This window comes from Saccoglossus kowalevskii, chromosome 18 (assembly GCF_978046115.1).
Source record: "Saccoglossus kowalevskii chromosome 18, keSacKowa6.1, whole genome shotgun sequence".
In the NCBI taxonomy this organism is placed as follows: Eukaryota; Metazoa; Hemichordata; class Enteropneusta; family Harrimaniidae; genus Saccoglossus; species Saccoglossus kowalevskii.
In genome coordinates, this window is record NC_140658.1 from 12,644,526 (window position 1) to 12,663,874 (window position 19,349).

At 38.6% G+C, this 19,349-nt stretch overlaps 1 protein-coding gene across 1 annotated transcript; it reads right to left on the reverse strand.

Annotated features, from left to right (window-relative positions):
• Window positions 1-6,291: 6,291 nt before the first annotated feature.
• Window positions 6,292-15,680, reverse strand: LOC144360470 (uncharacterized). Its single transcript, XM_085492875.1, has 3 exons — window positions 15,594-15,680; window positions 12,989-13,059; window positions 6,292-8,929 (listed from the first exon to the last, which is right to left on the reverse strand). Exon 3 carries the CDS (start codon window positions 8,787-8,789, stop codon window positions 6,756-6,758), a length of 2,034 nt encoding a protein of 677 aa, XP_085349001.1. The 5' UTR covers window positions 8,790-8,929; window positions 12,989-13,059; window positions 15,594-15,680; the 3' UTR covers window positions 6,292-6,755.
• Between the last annotated feature and the right edge of the window lie 3,669 nt (window positions 15,681-19,349).

Consider the following 19,349-nt stretch of genomic DNA (forward strand, 5'->3'; position numbering starts at 1 on the left):
TGAGCTTGGGAAATTGCTTACAGCTCAGAGTCAACCTGAGCTCCATCCTGAGCTTCAACCTGAGCTCGGAATATCGTTGTTCACATCAGAAGCTCAAAACGAAGTTGGGCCACCGACTCCGAGCTCGCTATCGAAAACGAAGTTGGGGCGCCGAGTCTGAGCTCTAACCTGAGCGTCTAAGATCAAATCAGCTGCGTTGAAGTCACTTATTAAAATATACTCGCTAGCGAAAACAAAGTTGGGGCGCCGACTCTGAGCTCTAACCTGAGCGTCAACAATCAAACCTGCTGCGTTGAAGTCACTTATTAAAATATACTCGCTAGCGAAAACAAAGTTGGGGCGCCGAATCTGAGCTCTAATCTGAGCGTCTAAGATCAAATCAGCTGCGTTGAAGTCACTTATTAAAATATACTCGCTAGCGAAAATGAAGTTGGGGCGCCGACGATGAGCTTCAACCTGAGCGTCTAAGATCAAATCAGCTGTGTTGAAGTCACTTATTAAAATATACTCGCTAGCGAAAACAAAGTTTGGGCGCCGACGCTGAGCTTCAACCTGAGCTCAAATCCAGCTGTGTTGAAGTCACTTATTAAAATATACTCGCTAGCGAAAACGAAGTTGGGGCGCCGACTCTGAGCTCGCTGGCGAAAACAAAGTTGGGGTGCCGACTCTGAGCTCTAACCTGAGCGTCTAGGATCAAATCAGCTGTGTTGAAGTCACTTATTAAAAGTAGTCGTTTCACACGTGTGAAACACGTTTCCTGTTTTTATTATCTTTATTTCTGCTTTTACAGTTTTATTTTCTTCTGAATGTCTGTGTCAAAGTCAAATAGGATATTCTAAACACGTTTCCTGAGCTTGAACTTGGGAAATTGATTACAGCTCAGAGTCAAGCTGAGCTTCTATCCTGAGCTTCAACTTGAGCTTGGGAAATATAGTGCGACTCACCGAAAGGGTCGCAGTGTCGCTCTGCGAAACGGCATATTTTGTTGGGAAGACCAGTTGTCAAAGTGTAATTACGTTGGAACACATATGCGTGCATTGTTTTATGTTGATGTCAATACTTTTTTCTGAATTTCGAGTTGACATTTAATTTCGCGGTTTTGAGCTGTCCATGGACCATGAGCTGTCCAAGCCATTCGCGGTGTTTAAATTTTGCGGATTACCGGAAAACAAAACGAAGGATCACACCACAGGAAGCATAAATAAATCAATAGTTGCATAACATTTGTGTATCATTTTTTTATTGGAAATGTGTGACAGTGGGACAACTGGGAGTACTGTAGGTTACTGAGAGCATTTTCATTGTTATTCATCTTCTCGTTTGTCGTGATAAAAACACTGGGAAATCGCAGTGTTTTCAAAAACACGATCGACATGGAAATCAAGTCCAAGTTCCGGGTCCCCGTAAACTTCATTAGATTGTGTGTGTATGGCGGTCTGTGAACATGCATGCACCTCCATGGTACTGTACTACCGTGCACTGGGTCTCAGACTAGTAATCTGAGACTGGGCACTGAGGAAAACGAACCGATATCTGGTTGTCATGACGTTGACCATTGCAGGCACAGTCAACCAATGGTATAAGTGCATTCACGCAACCATATTGCTACATTGTACCAAGCATGAAAAACTGGGAAAGACGTTTCACCGGTGAATTATTGGAGAGAAACGTTGTAAATCACAGCGTTCCACAAAGCCATGGTATTCATAATTATAATTGTTTATTGGAGGTGTTCATAGTTGCGAATTACTTGCATAGCTTCTATTTACAGAAACAAGCTGATAACACTAATCAATGTGTATAGCGAGCCTGGTATAGCAGTCCAGTCACGCTTGCTTCCATAAAGCGTTGATCTGATCTGAGCTAGACATTATGTAACGATGAGATAGTTGGTGGGTATTTACAAACTACATAGTCCAAGTTGGCCACGTCGTGGACAACATGCATTCACCGTGACCACAGTGAGTTGGACAAACTTATGTATTTTAATAAATTATTAAATAATAAAATGTTATATAACTTTTCCCTTACCCCCTACCTGATATTGATTTCAAGTAATCACTGATCTTTGTTTATACTACTCTTTCCTTTAATGCGCGATGTAGACACACTATACAATTTGCATATAACATTAGCGCATAACAAAGATTGTGATTCGATATGGTGGTGTTGAATATCTGTGCAATATGGCAGTGTCGTCTGAAAACCACGCATCAAAATGATTTCTGTTTATTTATTTACTGTTGTAGATCCTGAGAACTAGCCATTGAATATGATGTCGGGAATAAATGGTTTTCTGAACAAGCTTTATTACTTATTGCTGGCAATATTACAGTATGAATTGAGAGCAAACTGTGACACCAAATCCAGTCGTTGTTTTGTTATGCTTCTAAAATATATATATTTTTTAAATAAAATAAATTAAATAGCAATATTATGTGTATTTGTATTTGTATGTGGAAACAAGACTGGCTCACTCAAAAATATAAAGAAATGAGGTCTGCAGTTTTTTTTTTTTAAGTTTTTTTATTTGTGAAAAAAAAATGGCATTTTACAGTGTAAACAATAAAACACTCACAGTGCGAGGCTAGTTCACCAACATGTCAATTCTCTTGCTTGAGTGTGAAAGTACATGGTTTAGTGACTACCTCTTATATTTTTAAATTTTAGAATTTCATTTATTTGGGAAGGTTCTTCTATAAAAATAGAACAGATATATATATAGAAGCAAAGTAAAAGTTGCTTTGTCGAAATGTGTTTGAGAACTTTCGAACCGTTTGGGTCCGCTTCTTGGCGCATGGCAAGTTATGCCCGTCTAATCGTTTAACAGGGGAAAGAGACTGCATATAAACTTGAAAAAAATGAATTTTTCTCGATGTCAAACCGGTTGCTATGTAGTAATTGTATGGAACAATGCATTCTGGTTGTCCAACTACGGAATGCGGTAAACCTATCCATAGCTATAGTACACTATTTTCAGAGACTCATTTTCGCCCCTGAGTTTATTTTCGCTTCGAGACTCAACGGAATAAATCTGTGTTAGGCTTGGCGTAAAAGAGGCCGGGGCCATGGCGTACGGCGATGCGGCGACTTGGATTCAGTAATACTCCACTATTTGGCTCAAGCAAGACTGTAAGGCTGTATGTTAAACCATGGAGCTCCATGGTTAAACGTACGATGTATAAAACGCGTCGACGTGTTCACATTACTAACTATTATCAGCTCATTATCGACTGGCACCGAACCAATTCTGTCGTCGTATCGCTTATTTGGAATGAAGACGTGTTTTAAGAGCAGGTCAAACCTTCCACCAGTATTCGACTGAAGTCTGTCATATTGTATTGATTAACTGAAGAATGACACCTCTTGGTGTGTGAATTGAGTCTTATCCATTTAACATCAACAAACCACCAACTATTAATTGCAGCGGATTTCCTAATTTGTAATACACATTTTAAATTTAAATATTTTATTATATTATTAACAGTTCCATAATGTCTCTCACACGGGCATAGTTGTACCAAGGCTTCGAATGTAATTTATTCCAGGGACGTAACGACAAGCGTATTTTATTTACGAATTGTACAGCTACCAGTCTTTTCAACATCAGCATCCGCTATTGTTATTTGCACATGGTGGGATCTAGGCACGCGCCGAAATTTTTAAGCCTTTATGTTTGGAGAGAATTACAGCACTGGGTTTACGATTGTCCGGACCCACATCTTGACCCACTGGGCTCGTGCAGAAATCACGCTGTCATTCGTCGATCTGTTAGTTGAACCAAACATGGAAAGGGATACACATATGATGAAAACAATAATTGACATATTGAAATTAATTCCTTTTGTTATTATAGTATTTATTGCGAGTCATCGTGCAATGAGTGGCTTAGAAGTTTTGATATTTATTTGTTTACGTCAATGTAGCATTGCAAGAAAATATCGGTTGCAGCACATGAATATTCGTCGCCGACGACACAGTCACTCTACTCACCTAGTGGAGTGACTGTGATTTCAATCATTACTACTGTATCCGATCATATGTATATTTATGTGTTCTCTAAAAATTCACCACTGATTTCGTTTCGTGCCGAGCGTTCAAGTAGATCTCTAAGGTGAACGCCACTAATGTGTACCCGAAAGTGACTTGGTTGAGAAATGATTACGTACTACAATATACTAACACTGACACTTTTTTTCTAACTTTTGAAAGTAATAGTTTTAAGAAACATTCATTGTGTGTTTTAATCATAGGTTAATCAACAGTATGTTTATAAGTTCAGTCACATCAGACAAAACACATATCACTTGATGCCACAGTGGTAACACCTCTTTAATTGTAGAAGTAACACACATGATCATAAACAATTGCTATGTTCACTCGGCAGCATTTTATCGGAGCCGAACTACTGCTCCTCCCACGGATTAACAGGAGATTATCTACAATGCGTTCATTCGTTCGGGAGCCGAACGAGAGCCGAGATTTGCCAGAGTTAGATTCAGTTCGATCAGAGTCGAGCGGAACAGTGCCCTTGAATAATTAGTGACTGAAAACGATTTTAACGTCGTGCTTGTGTTTTTTCTTTACATGTCATGATGCTGTTGAGCTAGGAGAAAAAAGAGCCTGAGCATGGAGGTAGAAAAGACAATGACTGATATTATGATTTAGGCATATGTACTAGTATCTCGAATAAACAGGAAACACGGCAGCTAAAATGCGTTTAATACAGCCTATTCGCTCAAGATATCGTCATGCAAAATTACCATTTAGTAACTATTCAACTGTAGTGATATCTAAACTACTAGGAAGAATCACAGATTCTCTCTATCTATCATAGAGGGACTATGGAAGAATCTAAACCTATCAGGAACACGTCACCGTACCGCGATCGCTTCTACGATTTTTATCTTTAGTGTCTTTAAAAAGTTTCCGTTCTGTCGTTCTTTCAAGTTGTTGTCGCATAATTTCGTACGCCATTTTTTGTTTCCCGTTGAGCTAACAATCTATCGCAATGATTCGTTACTATTAGGACGTGTACCTCTTATTCAAGCGGGAAATTGCGTGAAATTATGAAAGATGTTGTCTCCGCCATAATTGAAATAAGAGGTTACTCGAAGAAGACGATTGAGGGCCTGATTTCGGCTCCGATATTTGGGTCCGATGCGTTTTCACGATCGGAGCCATGTCGGGACTCAACCCTATCGGAGTTCAACCCCAAGGGTTTAGTGGAGCCGAACTTGGCTCGAGCCGGCTCGAGCCGAACGCGTTTACACGGCCATTTTTGCTGGCTCGAGCCGTTGGGCTCCGATAAAATGCTGTCGTATGAACGTAGCAAATGTATTAACCAACAAGTGTGAGCGTCTTGGCTTAGTTCAAGTACAGCCCCTTTTTTTTTTCAAAACATAAAATATGTCGGAACTTCGTTCTATCATAGCCCAACTAGACTTTTTTTTAGATTTTTGAAATGTCATACATTTGATCTAATAAAGACGTACAAAGAAGCGTGATGTATTGGAGCTAAGCACGTCTGGGGTACATCAATTATCAAGCCACGACTGTGTTTGTCGTTGATTGCGGGATCATGACCAGTAATTGTACTTAAGCAATTTAAAAACATGTTGTATGAGGGCGCTATATACGAACATGGAATAATTTTATATGTGGACAACGCTTATACCTAATGCACATTTAAATTGTAAACGGTTATATACACCATGTAAGGATAAATATTAAAAGACAGTTCCCGGAAAACGTCAAAATAAGTTAATTTACAATGGGCGTACTCTGCGTACATGACGTGGAAGAACACAAGAATACACCGGAAACCGTTAACATAATAATCGGTAACCCAGCTGTATATGTTGTTTCAGTTTCAACGTAAATTGGCGTATATTTTTGCATTTACGTTTCTTCCGCCCAACTTAATCAGCGGTTATTTAAAATTATACGTTATAAACGTTGAACGGAAATCTGCGGTTTTTCAGAAATTACCGTTGATTTACGTTGCACTGAATGGACGATAAACGTAGCATTTCCGGCTGCCGGTTACGCGACGGATATGCCACCCCCATAGTCCGATGGTTACGCAACGGTTACACTGCATAACCGCCATGTAACCGTTGTGTAACCGTACCGGAAACACGCGATTTTATGCCGTTTTCTGGGCTAAAAATATCAAGCACCACAGCGTGGCTTGAATTCAATACGAATATTACATCACTAGTTTCCGCTGATGTCACCATACTTGTCCATATCATATTAGTATAAGCCAATTTAAAGTATTACAGGCACTTGATATGTGAAAAGAACATTTAATGACAAATTAAATAAATGGATAACATATCACACAAATAATGTTCAGCCATATAATGAAATATTATTGTAATCATCTTTAACTATCGTTTTTAATAATAATTCATTGACAGTGTACAAAATGCCTCCAGCAATAAATTTAAGTACTGGGTAACAATACAAAACTAAATCAAACTGTGAAATATTATAATTACATAACGTGGTACTTTCAAAATGAAAATTTACTCACACTCAGATCCATGTTTATAGTTGACATTTGTTGCATAAATGTATCTAGTTTGGGATGTATGCAGTAATATACTGTAATATTTTCTAACAATGCATACTAAATATGGCATTGCAAAATAAAATTTAAATTGTCATTCAATAAAATGTATGTTTTATCTATTTTATATCAAAACATCTTGATCGAAACGTCATCACACTTTTGCATACATGACGAATTAGAAAAATACCACATGTCTGAATGTCTCTGTGCCTTTACTTTTTAAAATGTTTTGGTCTAGTTTATCGATTTTATAGCTCAAATTCTCATTCCCATTCAATGCCTTCTTATTTCTAGAAAGAAAGCACATTCTGAATGTCTCTGTTCCCTGACTCACTGTTTTAATGCCACTCCTGTTATCCTCTTGAGTACTTTTCAAAAAATCTAACACGACCAATGATCTCTTCTCTAGCTGATCAGCGTTCTTCATGGATTGGATATTTCGAGTGTGCATTTGTTCTCCTAGATCGCTTGAATGAACAAAACTATTGTCACATTCTTTGCACTGAAATAGCTTCAGCCCTGTATGTATATGCATATGATTTCTTACACCCCCAAGCTGATTGAAGCATTTTTCGCATTGTTTACACTTAAATGGCTTCAATCCTGTATGTGTAAACATGTGCTTTTTTAGACTACCAAAATGAGTGAAGCATTTCTCGCATTGTTTGCCCTGAAATGGCTTCAATCCTGTATGTGTATGCATGTGCTCCTTCAGATGGCCAGACTGAGTGAAGCTTTTCTTGCATTGTTCGCATTGAAATGGCTTTAATCCTTTATGTGTAAGCATGTGCTGTTTTAGATATGTTGAACGAGCAAAACGCTTCTCACATTGTTTGCATTGAAATATTTTCAATCCTGTATGTGTAAACATGTGATTTCTTAGACTACCAGACTGAGTGAAGCTTTTCCTGCATTGCTTGCACTGAAATGGCTTCAATCCTGTATGTGTACGCATGTGCTCATTCAGATGCCCCGCCTGAGTAAAACACTTCTCACATTGTTTGCACTGAAATGGCTTCAATCCTGTATGTGTAAGCATGTGATTTTTCAGACCACCAGACTGAGTGAAGCATTTTTCGCATTGTTTACACTTAAATGGCTTCAATCCTGTATGTGTAAGCATGTGATTTTTCAGACCACCAGACTGAATAAAGCATTTGTCACATTGTTTGCACTGAAATGGTTTCCCCCCTGTATGTGCAAGCATATGCTGTTTTAGATAGCTAGAGCGAGTGAAACACTTCTCACATTGTTTGCACTGAAATGGCTGCAATCCTGTATGTGTAAGCATGTGATTTTTCAGACCACCAGACTGAGTGAAGCATTTTTCGCATTGTTTACACTTAAATGGCTTCAATCCTGTATGTGTAAGCATGTGATTTTTCAGACCACCAGACTGAATAAAGCATTTGTCACATTGTTTGCACTGAAATGGTGTCCCCCCTGAATGTGCAAGCATATGCTGTTTTAGATAGCTAGAGCGAGTGAAACACTTTTCGCATTTTTTGCACTGAAATGGGTTCACCTCTGTATGTACAAGCATGTGCTCTTTCAGATACCATAATCTAGTATAACGCTTCTCACATTGTTTGCACTGAAATGGCTTAAATCCTGTATGTGTAAGCATGTGCGTTTTTAGACTACCAGAGTGAGTGAAGCATTTCTTGCATTGTTTGCACTGGAATGGCTTCAATCCTGTATGTGTACGCATGTGCTCCTTCAGATGCCCCGACTGAGTAAAACACTTCTCGCATTGTTTGCACTTATATGGCTTCAAGCCTGTATGTGTACGCATGTGACGTTTTAGATTACAACACTGAGTAAAGCATTTCTCACATTGCTCGCACTTGAATGGTTTCAGTCCTGTATGTGTAAGCGTGTGATATTTTAGACCACCAGAAGAAGTGAAGCGTTTCTTGCATTGTTTGCACTGAAATGGCTTCAGTCTTGTATGTGTACGCATGTGCTTTATTAGACCACCAGACTGAGTGAAGCTTTTCTTGCATTGTTTACACTGAAATGGCTTCAGCCCTGTATGTGTAAGCATGTGCTGTTTTAGAAGGCACGACTGAGTGAAATACTTCTCACATTGCGTGCACTGAAACCCTTTTTCCATGGACTGCACACATTCAGGTTCTCTGTTGATTTTGTCAACACCTCTACTGGTATCTGTCTTCGATGGCATAATGCAATCTGTATTTACTTCCATTATTAGGTTCTATAAGTATAGCTGAGTGTACGAATTAGAATGCAGTATGAATGTAATCTTAAATGTACTACATTGTATTCCAGGGCTTCATTGTGTGAAGTGTTCTTCATCTATATCTTGGCAGCAAGTTCAGTTTTCATCTACAAAATAACAGAATGAAACAATATAACAAAATACATTTGGAGTGCAACATCATGAAATGATGGATATCTAACTGCAGTTTACCATGTATTTATGTGCTTCTATAGAGCCTAGCCTTAACCTATCAAAATATTATTAACTGGCAATGTAGAATATTAGCTGACAAGAATGATTCCAGCATAATAAGCGGGTCTAGCTCGAATGCTAGTTTATCCTAGGTTCTGTAGAGACACTTAGAAAAGTGTAATGTATGTAAATAAAAATACGGTGTGATAACAATGCAGCCTGTCTAGCTATAATACAAGATTTGTATGTGTCTCTACAGAGTTTATCAACATAGCTACATGTAAATACTATTTAGAGATAACGTATCAATGTATAAGTATTATGTGATCACAAAGCACCATATCTAGCTAATTTTCTGTGTGTCTCAGAGTCCACGAAAATAGCTTCATGTGATACAATAAAAAATAAAAATAAAAGTAAGGTGTGATATCAGAGCAGCCTACATAGCTAGAATGCTAGTTATCAAAGAGTCTTTTTAGAGGCTGAAATATTACCTACACTTGGATGTATTAAATGTATTAAAATAAAAGTATGGTATGATGTGATATCATATCAGCCTACATAGCTAGAATTAGGCAGAGTGTTTCAACCCACCTGTTCACATAGTTCATACCCACCATAGACTCAGGTCAGTCAAAATTATCTGTGATTCAGCCATCGACAGAGAGAGAATTACAGGTCAGGGAAGCCCCATGACCTCATAGATTTTCTTCCACAGAAGGAACCTGAAGTATATGGTAGGGTAAAAACTGTGTGAATAGGCGGGTTGAAAACCCTATGCCTAAATTCACTACATTCAATTACCCACCGCAGACTCCAGTCAGTGAAAATGACTATTTGAAACTGTAGAAACAGTAAAGGATGTCCCAGTCTGGGACAAACCCAGATGCGTAGGTGACTAGCATTCCAAAGAAAAAAGAGGCCGACACAGTTCTGCATGAGGGCATAGGCCGAAAACGAGATCATGACATGTCCAAGGTTTGCAGACGGGAGAAACTTCTCTGCACAAATCTATAGGAGAGACTACTCTTTCATCTATGCACAGTGAACCCTGTGGTCATCTGGGCCGGGTCAGTAACCATAGTATTACCCACTATTGAACCAACCTTTAAAAGGACCCTCTTCAATGGTTTGGGTGTCTCTTATAATAATAACTGGTAAAGACGTTTGCGCTCTCCAAAATGCTCAAGGGAGGCACGTAATGCAGCAGCCAATCGCAGTCAGCCAATCAGCAATCGCATAAACCCAAAGTGCTCGTACTTGGTGTCTCTGTAGACCCTTTGTCGAGAAAGTCAGATGGTCATAAACCTTGCACACTGTTACAGTGATCCACCTGGAAATGGAAGTCGGGAGGCTGGTCTGTCCTGCTTACCCTTGCCATAACACATAAACATGTGGTTGCTGCCATACCTCGACTCCCGAGTATGATTCTTGTAGTAACTCAACACTCGGACAAGGCATAAAAGCAACTCCTCGCTGACAATGTTGGCTAGACGGGGGATGATGATAGGATCTTGGTGAGAAACGCGTTTCACGTCTTTAACTCAGCTTAATTGACCATAAAGGTGACACAATCATCTGAGAAGAACAATGCCCCTAGCTCAGAATGACGCCTACCAGAGACAAGAGCTAGTAGAAAGACTGTTTTCTATGTCAAATATTTTGAGGGTGCTGATCTCAGAGGCTTTAAGGGTGGTCTGCTTAAAGCTGACAGTAAAACAAGTCCCAATTGTGCAGTTCTATTGTGCAGGGTCTAGGCTGTAAACAGTAGGTGGGAAGCAGTAAACAGTCTCCAAATAAGAGAACTATCGCCTAGTCTTGTCACCAAAGAATTCTCGATGGTGGGTGAAAAGGCTGTCCTATAGCCAATGATCGCTGCATATGACAAGTCAACTGATCAAAAAAAGAGAAGAATTTGCTCTGCCAGAACTAACAGCAATGGAGATCTGGTCCCCGCTACTTATTGATATAGAGACCACCACTGTGTTGTTTGTGTGAAGCAAGACTCTGTGGCCTCAAACTATCGGTAGGAAGTGTTTCAGTGCTAAGTGCACTGCTTTCAGTTTGAGCCAATTTATATGGTTGCAGGGCTTGTTAATATAACAGGTGCCTCTCCAATCTGTGAGGGAGGCAACTGCTATCAGAGTCTTAGCCGTGGCAAGTGGGACCAAGGTAACCCCTTCCTGAGGTTGGCAATTGCCTTTCATCAAGGCAAGGCATCCCACACGAGTTACTCACTACTTCAGCTCCCATAGGTGAGCCTAGTGCTGCAACCAAGTGCGAATGCATAACGCTGGGCAACTACCCTGTGAACTGAGGTCATCATTCCAATGATACAGATCAGCTATTGAAGAGACACAGAAGGAATGTTGACTAGAACTTTGGCTATGCCACTTAGTGCTAGGCAACGAGCCTGCAATGGTTGTACCAAGCCTAAGTCCATGTTGAACTCCATGCCCAGAATCCCAAACGCTGTATTGGCTGTGGATGGGACTTTTCTCAATTTACTAGGATGCCCAAATGGTGTAGTAAATCCTGTATTAGCCTTAATTGCTCGGCCAACAACCACTTGTTGGTTGTGTAGCAACCAGTTGTTTAGGTACAGGTTGATGTGTACCTACATCCAGTGCAGCAGTAGCACCACCACCTGTATTAACCCAGTTTCACATTTCGAAAAAAAAAACACATATCAAAACTATTGAAACCTTGTCTGCAAGTTGAGACCAAGAATTGGCTAAATTTTTTGAAATAGTGACATGCGAACAACAAAGACGATGCCAAAACCTTTCCTATACTATACATTCCCCTTTGTTTACACTACACTACGGGCAAGGGAAAAAATGAGCAAGGGCGTGACCGAGACACCTCTGATGGCCTACTTGGGGGTACAAAACATATATGCCTTGCTTGTTCCCCTCCAATTGGAGGCCGGAGAGCCAAATCCATATGGTATCCCAGGAGAAAGCATTCCCTGAACACGAATATCTCTTGCTGGTGTGCTTCTTCCTCCTTGCTGAACAAGGAGCAACTGCAGTGGAGGCAACTTGATCCACCTGTATTTTGTCTACCAGACATGCAAGAGACAAAATTGGACCTGGCTGGTCCTCAACCAAAGCCCGAATCTCGTAGGCAAACTCTGGCATGCTGTAAGGTGTAGTCCACACAGGAACCCACAGGAGCAACATGTTTCAGGGGCACAGCCAAATCAGTTTTGGGGGAACAACCTAGGAGGTGAAGGCTATAAATGGACTGCTCCATCTGTAAAATGAACAAGGCATGCATGAGTGAAATTATTTACAGTTAAAAGTTGACACAAAAAGACCAAACAAAATGGCGGGCCCAAAATAAGAAAAACTCAGCCCACCAGCCACTATACGTCTACTACCAACGGCTCACAGAAATGAAATTTGAAAAACTGGAGACTGAATCACACTGTTCTTGCTACGATACACACTTGATGCGGTGAAAAACAAAAGTGATCATGAAGCAAGATGGTATCACCTGCCTTGTCTCGGTCATGTGGTTTGTGACGTGTAAGAAAAAAATGGAGTCATTGGGGGGACATATTTTTCTCTCCTCGTCGTTGGTTGAATCACAGATTAAGGCATACAGTTCAAAACAGTAATTTTGACCGACCAGAGTCACTCTATGGTGTGTAATTGGATGCAGTGCTTGCTTGTTTTCTCTTTGTCTTTATATAACCGTGGATTAATATACAATGTAGATGCAATGTATCAAAGTAAAAGTATGGTGTGATATCAGAGCAGCCTATCTAGTTAGAATACTAGTTTCATGTGTGTCACTGCAGAACCAATATGTAGATGTAAAAGTGTTGTGATATCTTTCTATAGAACCCTAGTTTTTTATGTATTCACAAACCTAGCATGATAGCTACATGTGAATACAATGCTGGTGGGATGCATGAAAGTAGAGTAAGACATAACCATCTACTTGTATACATATTTAAAATTACCGAAATGAACTACACTTACCTGAAGTGGATTCTGCATGTGAAACCTTTACTCACTACCCTATACAAACTGGTTCTAATCAAAATATATATCTATGTTAAAAGAGTATAACAGATTATGTTGTTATTCAAGGACTTACAATATGAATGATAATAAATACCAGTGTTTGGTTGTGCCAAGAGTGGCGAATAATTTGCATCATGTTTAGCAAGCAATTTGCTTGATTTATTCTTCAGCATTTTTATATTCAACACAAGAATTAGTATTATTTCAAATGTTTTTTTTTTTTGTTTCAAATCAGATGTTGGTCACTACGGGATATATGAAGTACCGTAAGCATATTGTACATTTTGACATAAATTTGCTATTTTCCACATTTTCTTTAAATATTTCTTTTGACATCGAGATGATCAGCCATCCACGTAACAGACTAATTACATATACATGTTGAACTAATTGAACTTAGCTGCTTTCTGACTTATAGAACAATAATCAATTGAAATTATTAACAATAGAAATGGTTTTGAGCGTTGCATTGACCACCAATCATGACAATGCTACCACGCTGTTTGTAGCTTTGGGAAAATCCTGATTACACACAAAAGATTAACAATAATGCAAACAAAATCATCAAAACTACAAAGAGTTCAGAAATTGTAATGATGAATACAAGTCATTGTTATAACCCAGTCGCCAACAGTTCTTCTACAGTGAAACACATTAGTTAATTAAAATATGATACATCAATATACTAGTTAATATTGCTTACAATTATATACGATTCATATAATCATTACAATTGTGGTGTGAATTATGTAAATTTGACCCCTTCTGTCACTAAGCCTTTGTTTTACTGCCCCTATTATAGCGTTGAACACGTGCTGGTAATTTGCATACCACATATCTATTGTAAAACAACTTGGTTAGGAAGTATCAATCTCAGTCGGAGATTGTTAATCATTTTCCTACTCAAATTGAAGGTTAATTGTGCTTGCTAAACAATTAAACCATACTCTTGACCTAATCTGTGACCAAATATAGAGCTGATTATTACAATGTGTCTCTGGTAACAGAGATTCTGTTTACCGATAAACATCCCTTATTGTGTCTATTCTTCCATGGGCATCGATGGAGGTCGGACACAGCACCCTCGGGTAACACTTTTACTCCAAAGCAAATTCAAAAGTGATTGTAGATTCATTTATAGTTAATTACTTCTCAATGTTATCATTTCCTTCAAGCTGTCTCGGTTTTAGTCTATTTTGTAGTCATATTTATTTTCTTTCCACTTTTGAACGCAAGTTGTTAAATTGAGAAAAAAAATATCTCAAAAAATATTTGACACTTATTATGGTGTAAATAACTCGATCAATTAATTTCCACAATTGCAAGTTCGTAAGATAAAGAAATAAATCCTTAGATTGGATATTTGATGTTGAAAAAAACATTATAACGCCTGAATTCAAACCCTTAATGAATTCCACAGAGGGTATAATACCACTATACCGCAGAGGATATTTTTCTTTTTCTTGAATCGTTTTTGAAATATAGGCCACACCACTGTGACACTTTAATATCGAGCATAACTAACCTTGTTTCTGTTTATTTCTTGTCAAAATCAGGTAACTGTCAGTTTAATTACTTAATATTTACTTAATAAGCTGTTTTCTTACTTATTTTTTTAGTTTTGCGTGGTGGCGTTTTGTCAGGTTTATTATTCCTACCTAATATTCTTTATTTACATTTTATGGTTTGATATTTTTCAGTTTATTTGATTTTAAAGCTAATTTTGTTTTATCGCAATGGCACACTTGTGTAACATTCCACAACGTTGTTATTTGCCTATTGTTCATTTTGACGACTACTTTTGATGTCCTAATTAGTTGAGTGGGAAAGCCAAAACGATAGCTTTGGTATTGGCGAGTGTTTATCTAGTGTGATTCGCATTTTTGGCGTTTGTATTAGGCGGTTTTTCATTTGCCATGTTTGCTACGTTGTAATTTGCGACCACTTCCCCGTTTTATTGTGATGTTTGAGTGTTAAATGATGTCTTGTTTGTCTGTCTCGCCATGACCTAGTTTTAAAATCGCGGCCAGGTTGCATGATCTTTGGCTTGACCCGACTGAATGTGTGATCGTTCTGCTTAACAAGCTAGGATTTATTACCGTTATTATCATTATATTATCACTATATTATTTGTATACAGCAATTCATATATAACGACCACTATTGAAGGGCATTTTTTGTGACATCAGCAATTCGTACAGTGTGGATTTGTATTCTGGAATTGTACCTGGACTTTTAACCAGCGTAAACGGATATTGCATTATTAAAAAATCATGTCATATTATTATAACTGAAATGTTGAACGTACTAATTTTGTCAATAAAACTAACGTTCTACCGTGAGATTATAACCTCCCTTTATTCTATACCAGTGCAAAGCAAGAAACGCAATGGTCGCATTCTTGGTCGCATGTGTTGAGATTACACGCCGTTGAGACAACAAACGCGATCGTTCATACATACAGTGTTCACAGGTATTATTTATAATTTCACAAGAACCATAACTCCACGAACATGAATGTTTGACGAGTATACTTCAATCGTAGATATATATCACTTACTTCGCACGGAATGTTCCTCAATCCTGACATAAGCTCGTCCTGTAAAATCTACCCTCAATCGCACAATGGCGGAAACCCCGTTGACCTCAATAAAATGTTGTCACCGTAGAGGGCATTAATTTAACAGTGGTATCGCCTCTAGATGGCGCTTTTGTGAATTCCTTGTATCACAGGTCATCACATCACAGGTTTATTCTGCACAGTAGTCACGCTTTAGACAGGTATTGTTAAATAAATATTGTACTGTTAGAAAAACTTACCTTCAGTACCTCTAGGGTATCTCATACGAAAATATCTGCTTACAACTGGTTTTAATCCATGTCGAACACGTGCGCAAAATGACCATTTTGCGCACGTTTTCGGCAAGGCTTATCAGCCACCTCAAGTTAAAAAAACATGAAATAAGAGCCAATGTCAATTGAGTAGCCTAGGTGTTAAAAGTGGATTAAGTACTGGCGGCTACCCGACTTCTGCATATGTATGTCTCTAAACGCACGCTTTTCAGTTGATTTAGTCATCTTTTTTTAACTCAGAAGCCCTCAAAACGTAATATTACATGTGAGAACGAAACTAATCCGTCGAGATTTCACGTTTTCCTCGTAAAAGGGATGCTGGCTGTTCCCTTTCTGGACTCCCTCCCACGTATACTTCCAATTCCTACCATGTTCTCAGTTGGTGACGCATGTCAAGCTAAAAATGCGCAATCAGTACTCATTTTCAAATTGCCCAATCTCTCACTATTTTCGCATTCTAATCAGCCGCATATCGCTTAATTTTCGACCGAAAAACGACCATATTTTTATCACTTTCTTTTTTCACTCGCTTATTAAAAACACTGGCCGCTTGTTCAAACACTGATCACTGGCACATGTATTGTCGAAATGGTTGTTTTAGTGCTAAAGTTTGGGATTCAACGAGTGTTAACTATTATTTAATTTCGAACAACACTTCCAATCCATCATACCTTGTATCTTTTGCGAACGCAACTTGAACTATGACCTCTTGTTATGTGAAAGTTCCACAACAAGCTGATAGAGCGGGACTGTGTTCCGTTTAAATCCAGGGCTGCTACTGCGATTCAAGAATATGATTATCGAGACATTAACGTGATACAGGCCGTGCTAACTCATTAGGACAGAGAGCAGAGAAACCAGGAACATATGCCACGGCCATGTATTTGGAATGTGGGCGAGCAGACGGGCGATATTTCTGGGTTCACGCGGTCAAAAAATAAAGCAGAAATTATTCAACAAGCGGTTGCAAAAGCGAGTGAAAAATAAAATGATCGAAAAGCAGAAGCGAGCAGGGTGTTTGGTGAAATTAGTGCTGTACATTCAGGTCCTTTGTAAAAACACGATCGGCCAAGATCTGTCATTCTGAAGCACGCCAGAGACATAAAAAATGCAGTTTTGAATATTGACACCGTTCGTATTTTTTAAATGACAAAAAAACAAAACAAAAAGTGTATGCTGCTTAAGCGGTGATCGATCGAAACAGACTCGTTTTGCAAGTTTTAACGGCTACGTTTTGTTGAAGATATAACACTTCACTTTCGGAGTTATTGCCAAATATAATGTACGACAGCAAAAAACAACATTTGGTTATATGAAATTGATTAGCATTCATGTACGTCAGTACTGTTGAAATTGTATCGTTTGTTTCGTCAATCGAACGTTACAACCCGAACCTGTTCGACAATTATTATTGCAAATGTAATTTCTTTATCCCGGGTCAATAAATCCAAAATCAAATCAAAATCGTACTTATAGTACGTTATTTTAGAATGATTTTTATTTGGTTTCACGTGATAGATAGTCAGACTTATCATTTAGCATTACTAACACTCGTTTTGATGAATGGTGTGGCTTGTGGGTAAGAATAGAAAATGTATATCGATGATGTTGTGATTATTTGGATTTTTGAGAACGGATTTTTACTATTGAATTGAAATTAACACGTCTAGGGGTGAATTGTTAATAATATAGTAAACACGCAACAACAAAGAAATATTTTTCATCATAGATCTCCAGTCAAGAGAGTGGCGTTTGGACGTAACCCCAATTGATAAAGAGTAAAACACAGAATTGGAAGAGCTGTCCATGCATTGACCAATCACACAAGAGCTCACAGACACCAACAAAATATTTGTTGTTGTACTTAACAAAGGGATTTGACACTGAAAACAATGGAATGTTTATAGGCTTTAAGTTGGATTTAGATCGTGTTATAATCAAAATACAGTATCCTGGAAAGAGTTGTAAACACAAATTTTTATATGATGATAATCATGGTGATTCACAAAGGGACCTGATGAACTACCCACGTCAATACATGGACGTCTATGGGCCGGAGCGACTATGTCCCAGTACAAGGTCATCGCTTGCTCAAAATAGTGGTAATTATATAATTAAAACAGTTTGGTAATGTAAAGCAATACTACTTCAATAAATTGAAGCACCAACGCTCCGAAACCCCGAAAATCACTATTACTTTTTCAAGGCCGATCAGCCTGCCCTATATATATGACAAGGGATGAAACAAAATATGCACATGTTACCCCACTTACTTTTCGCATATTTAGACTCGTACTATATGTCATTGTTTCCTATCGCTTAAATATCCACGTATGCAGTTTTGTGATATAGTGCCCTCTGTGGTACAATAGTGCGAGTCTTATGCGGTTTTTGATTTCGGAAGATTTCATCATCTGCCTCACCCCGTCGGGTTCCCATGAACGCCGAAGGGCGGCGGTGGCACACACATTTTTTTAGGTGCCGAAAATAATCCCTCAAATTACAAAGCACATTGTCAAAATCAGTTATTAGTGCTGATAAGATACTCGGTTATTGCACACTGTCGTCCGATTACATATAAATCATATATTTTTCCAAATTTCACTCATTTTTGACGAGATTTGACAATTTATGTTTCTTGTGATACCAGATACAACTGTGCATGCGTAGAGCGCCCACAAGAAGACAAAATTCACAATCTTATAAATTGAGGGCGCTCCATGCATGCGCCGATTGACATAAACACCAGTATCTGGTATCACAAGAAACAGAAATTGTCAAATTTATATGTTTGTGTGCTATGAATTTTTGGCAGCAGATGGCATCGACTGCAAGTCATTCCGTTCTTTACTCATTCTAGTTTTACTGTACTTGGAAATTATTACTCGCGGATAACTTGCATTTCAATTACTTTGAGCATTACACCATTGGCTACTTCTCACTTACATTTTATTGTCAAAGGTGTGTTTAACTGACATTGCTTATTATCTGTATATAGCTACTTGAATTTGAACCAAAACGTTATTGGCAAGACTCAGAATACGGCAGTGACAGCCAACAACACGTAATTGAAGGCAAATAAACACTTGAAGCAGAAAGGGGTGTTTCGAGTCGTAAAAGAAAGGACGAAACCATTGTTGACTTTTGAGGGGAATGGAAATCAGTCGATTAAAGAGTGTCACAATAAGCGAGGGAGCAAATCGTTTTTATGCTATGAAAGAGTGAAGAGCTTGAACGTACTTTTTAACTTTAGTACAACGTCATTTTTGTTTTATTAAATAACGCTTTTAGGTTCATGTGCTGGAAGTTACAGAGCACATACCTAAGCGGCCGTCCCTCTGCAAATAATTAGCAAAAGCATTTCCCGTTTCAAAATCGCGAAACTGTCCGTTTTTACGCAGTCTGGGAAGTTCCAATTACTAAACGAAGTGCAGAACGACGAAGCTGAAATATCCAATAACCA

Coding starts and splice junctions, on each gene's coding strand:
- LOC144360470 (XM_085492875.1), bottom strand. CDS start 8,789: ATGGAAGTAAATACAGATTGCATTATGCCATCGAAGACAGATACCAGT.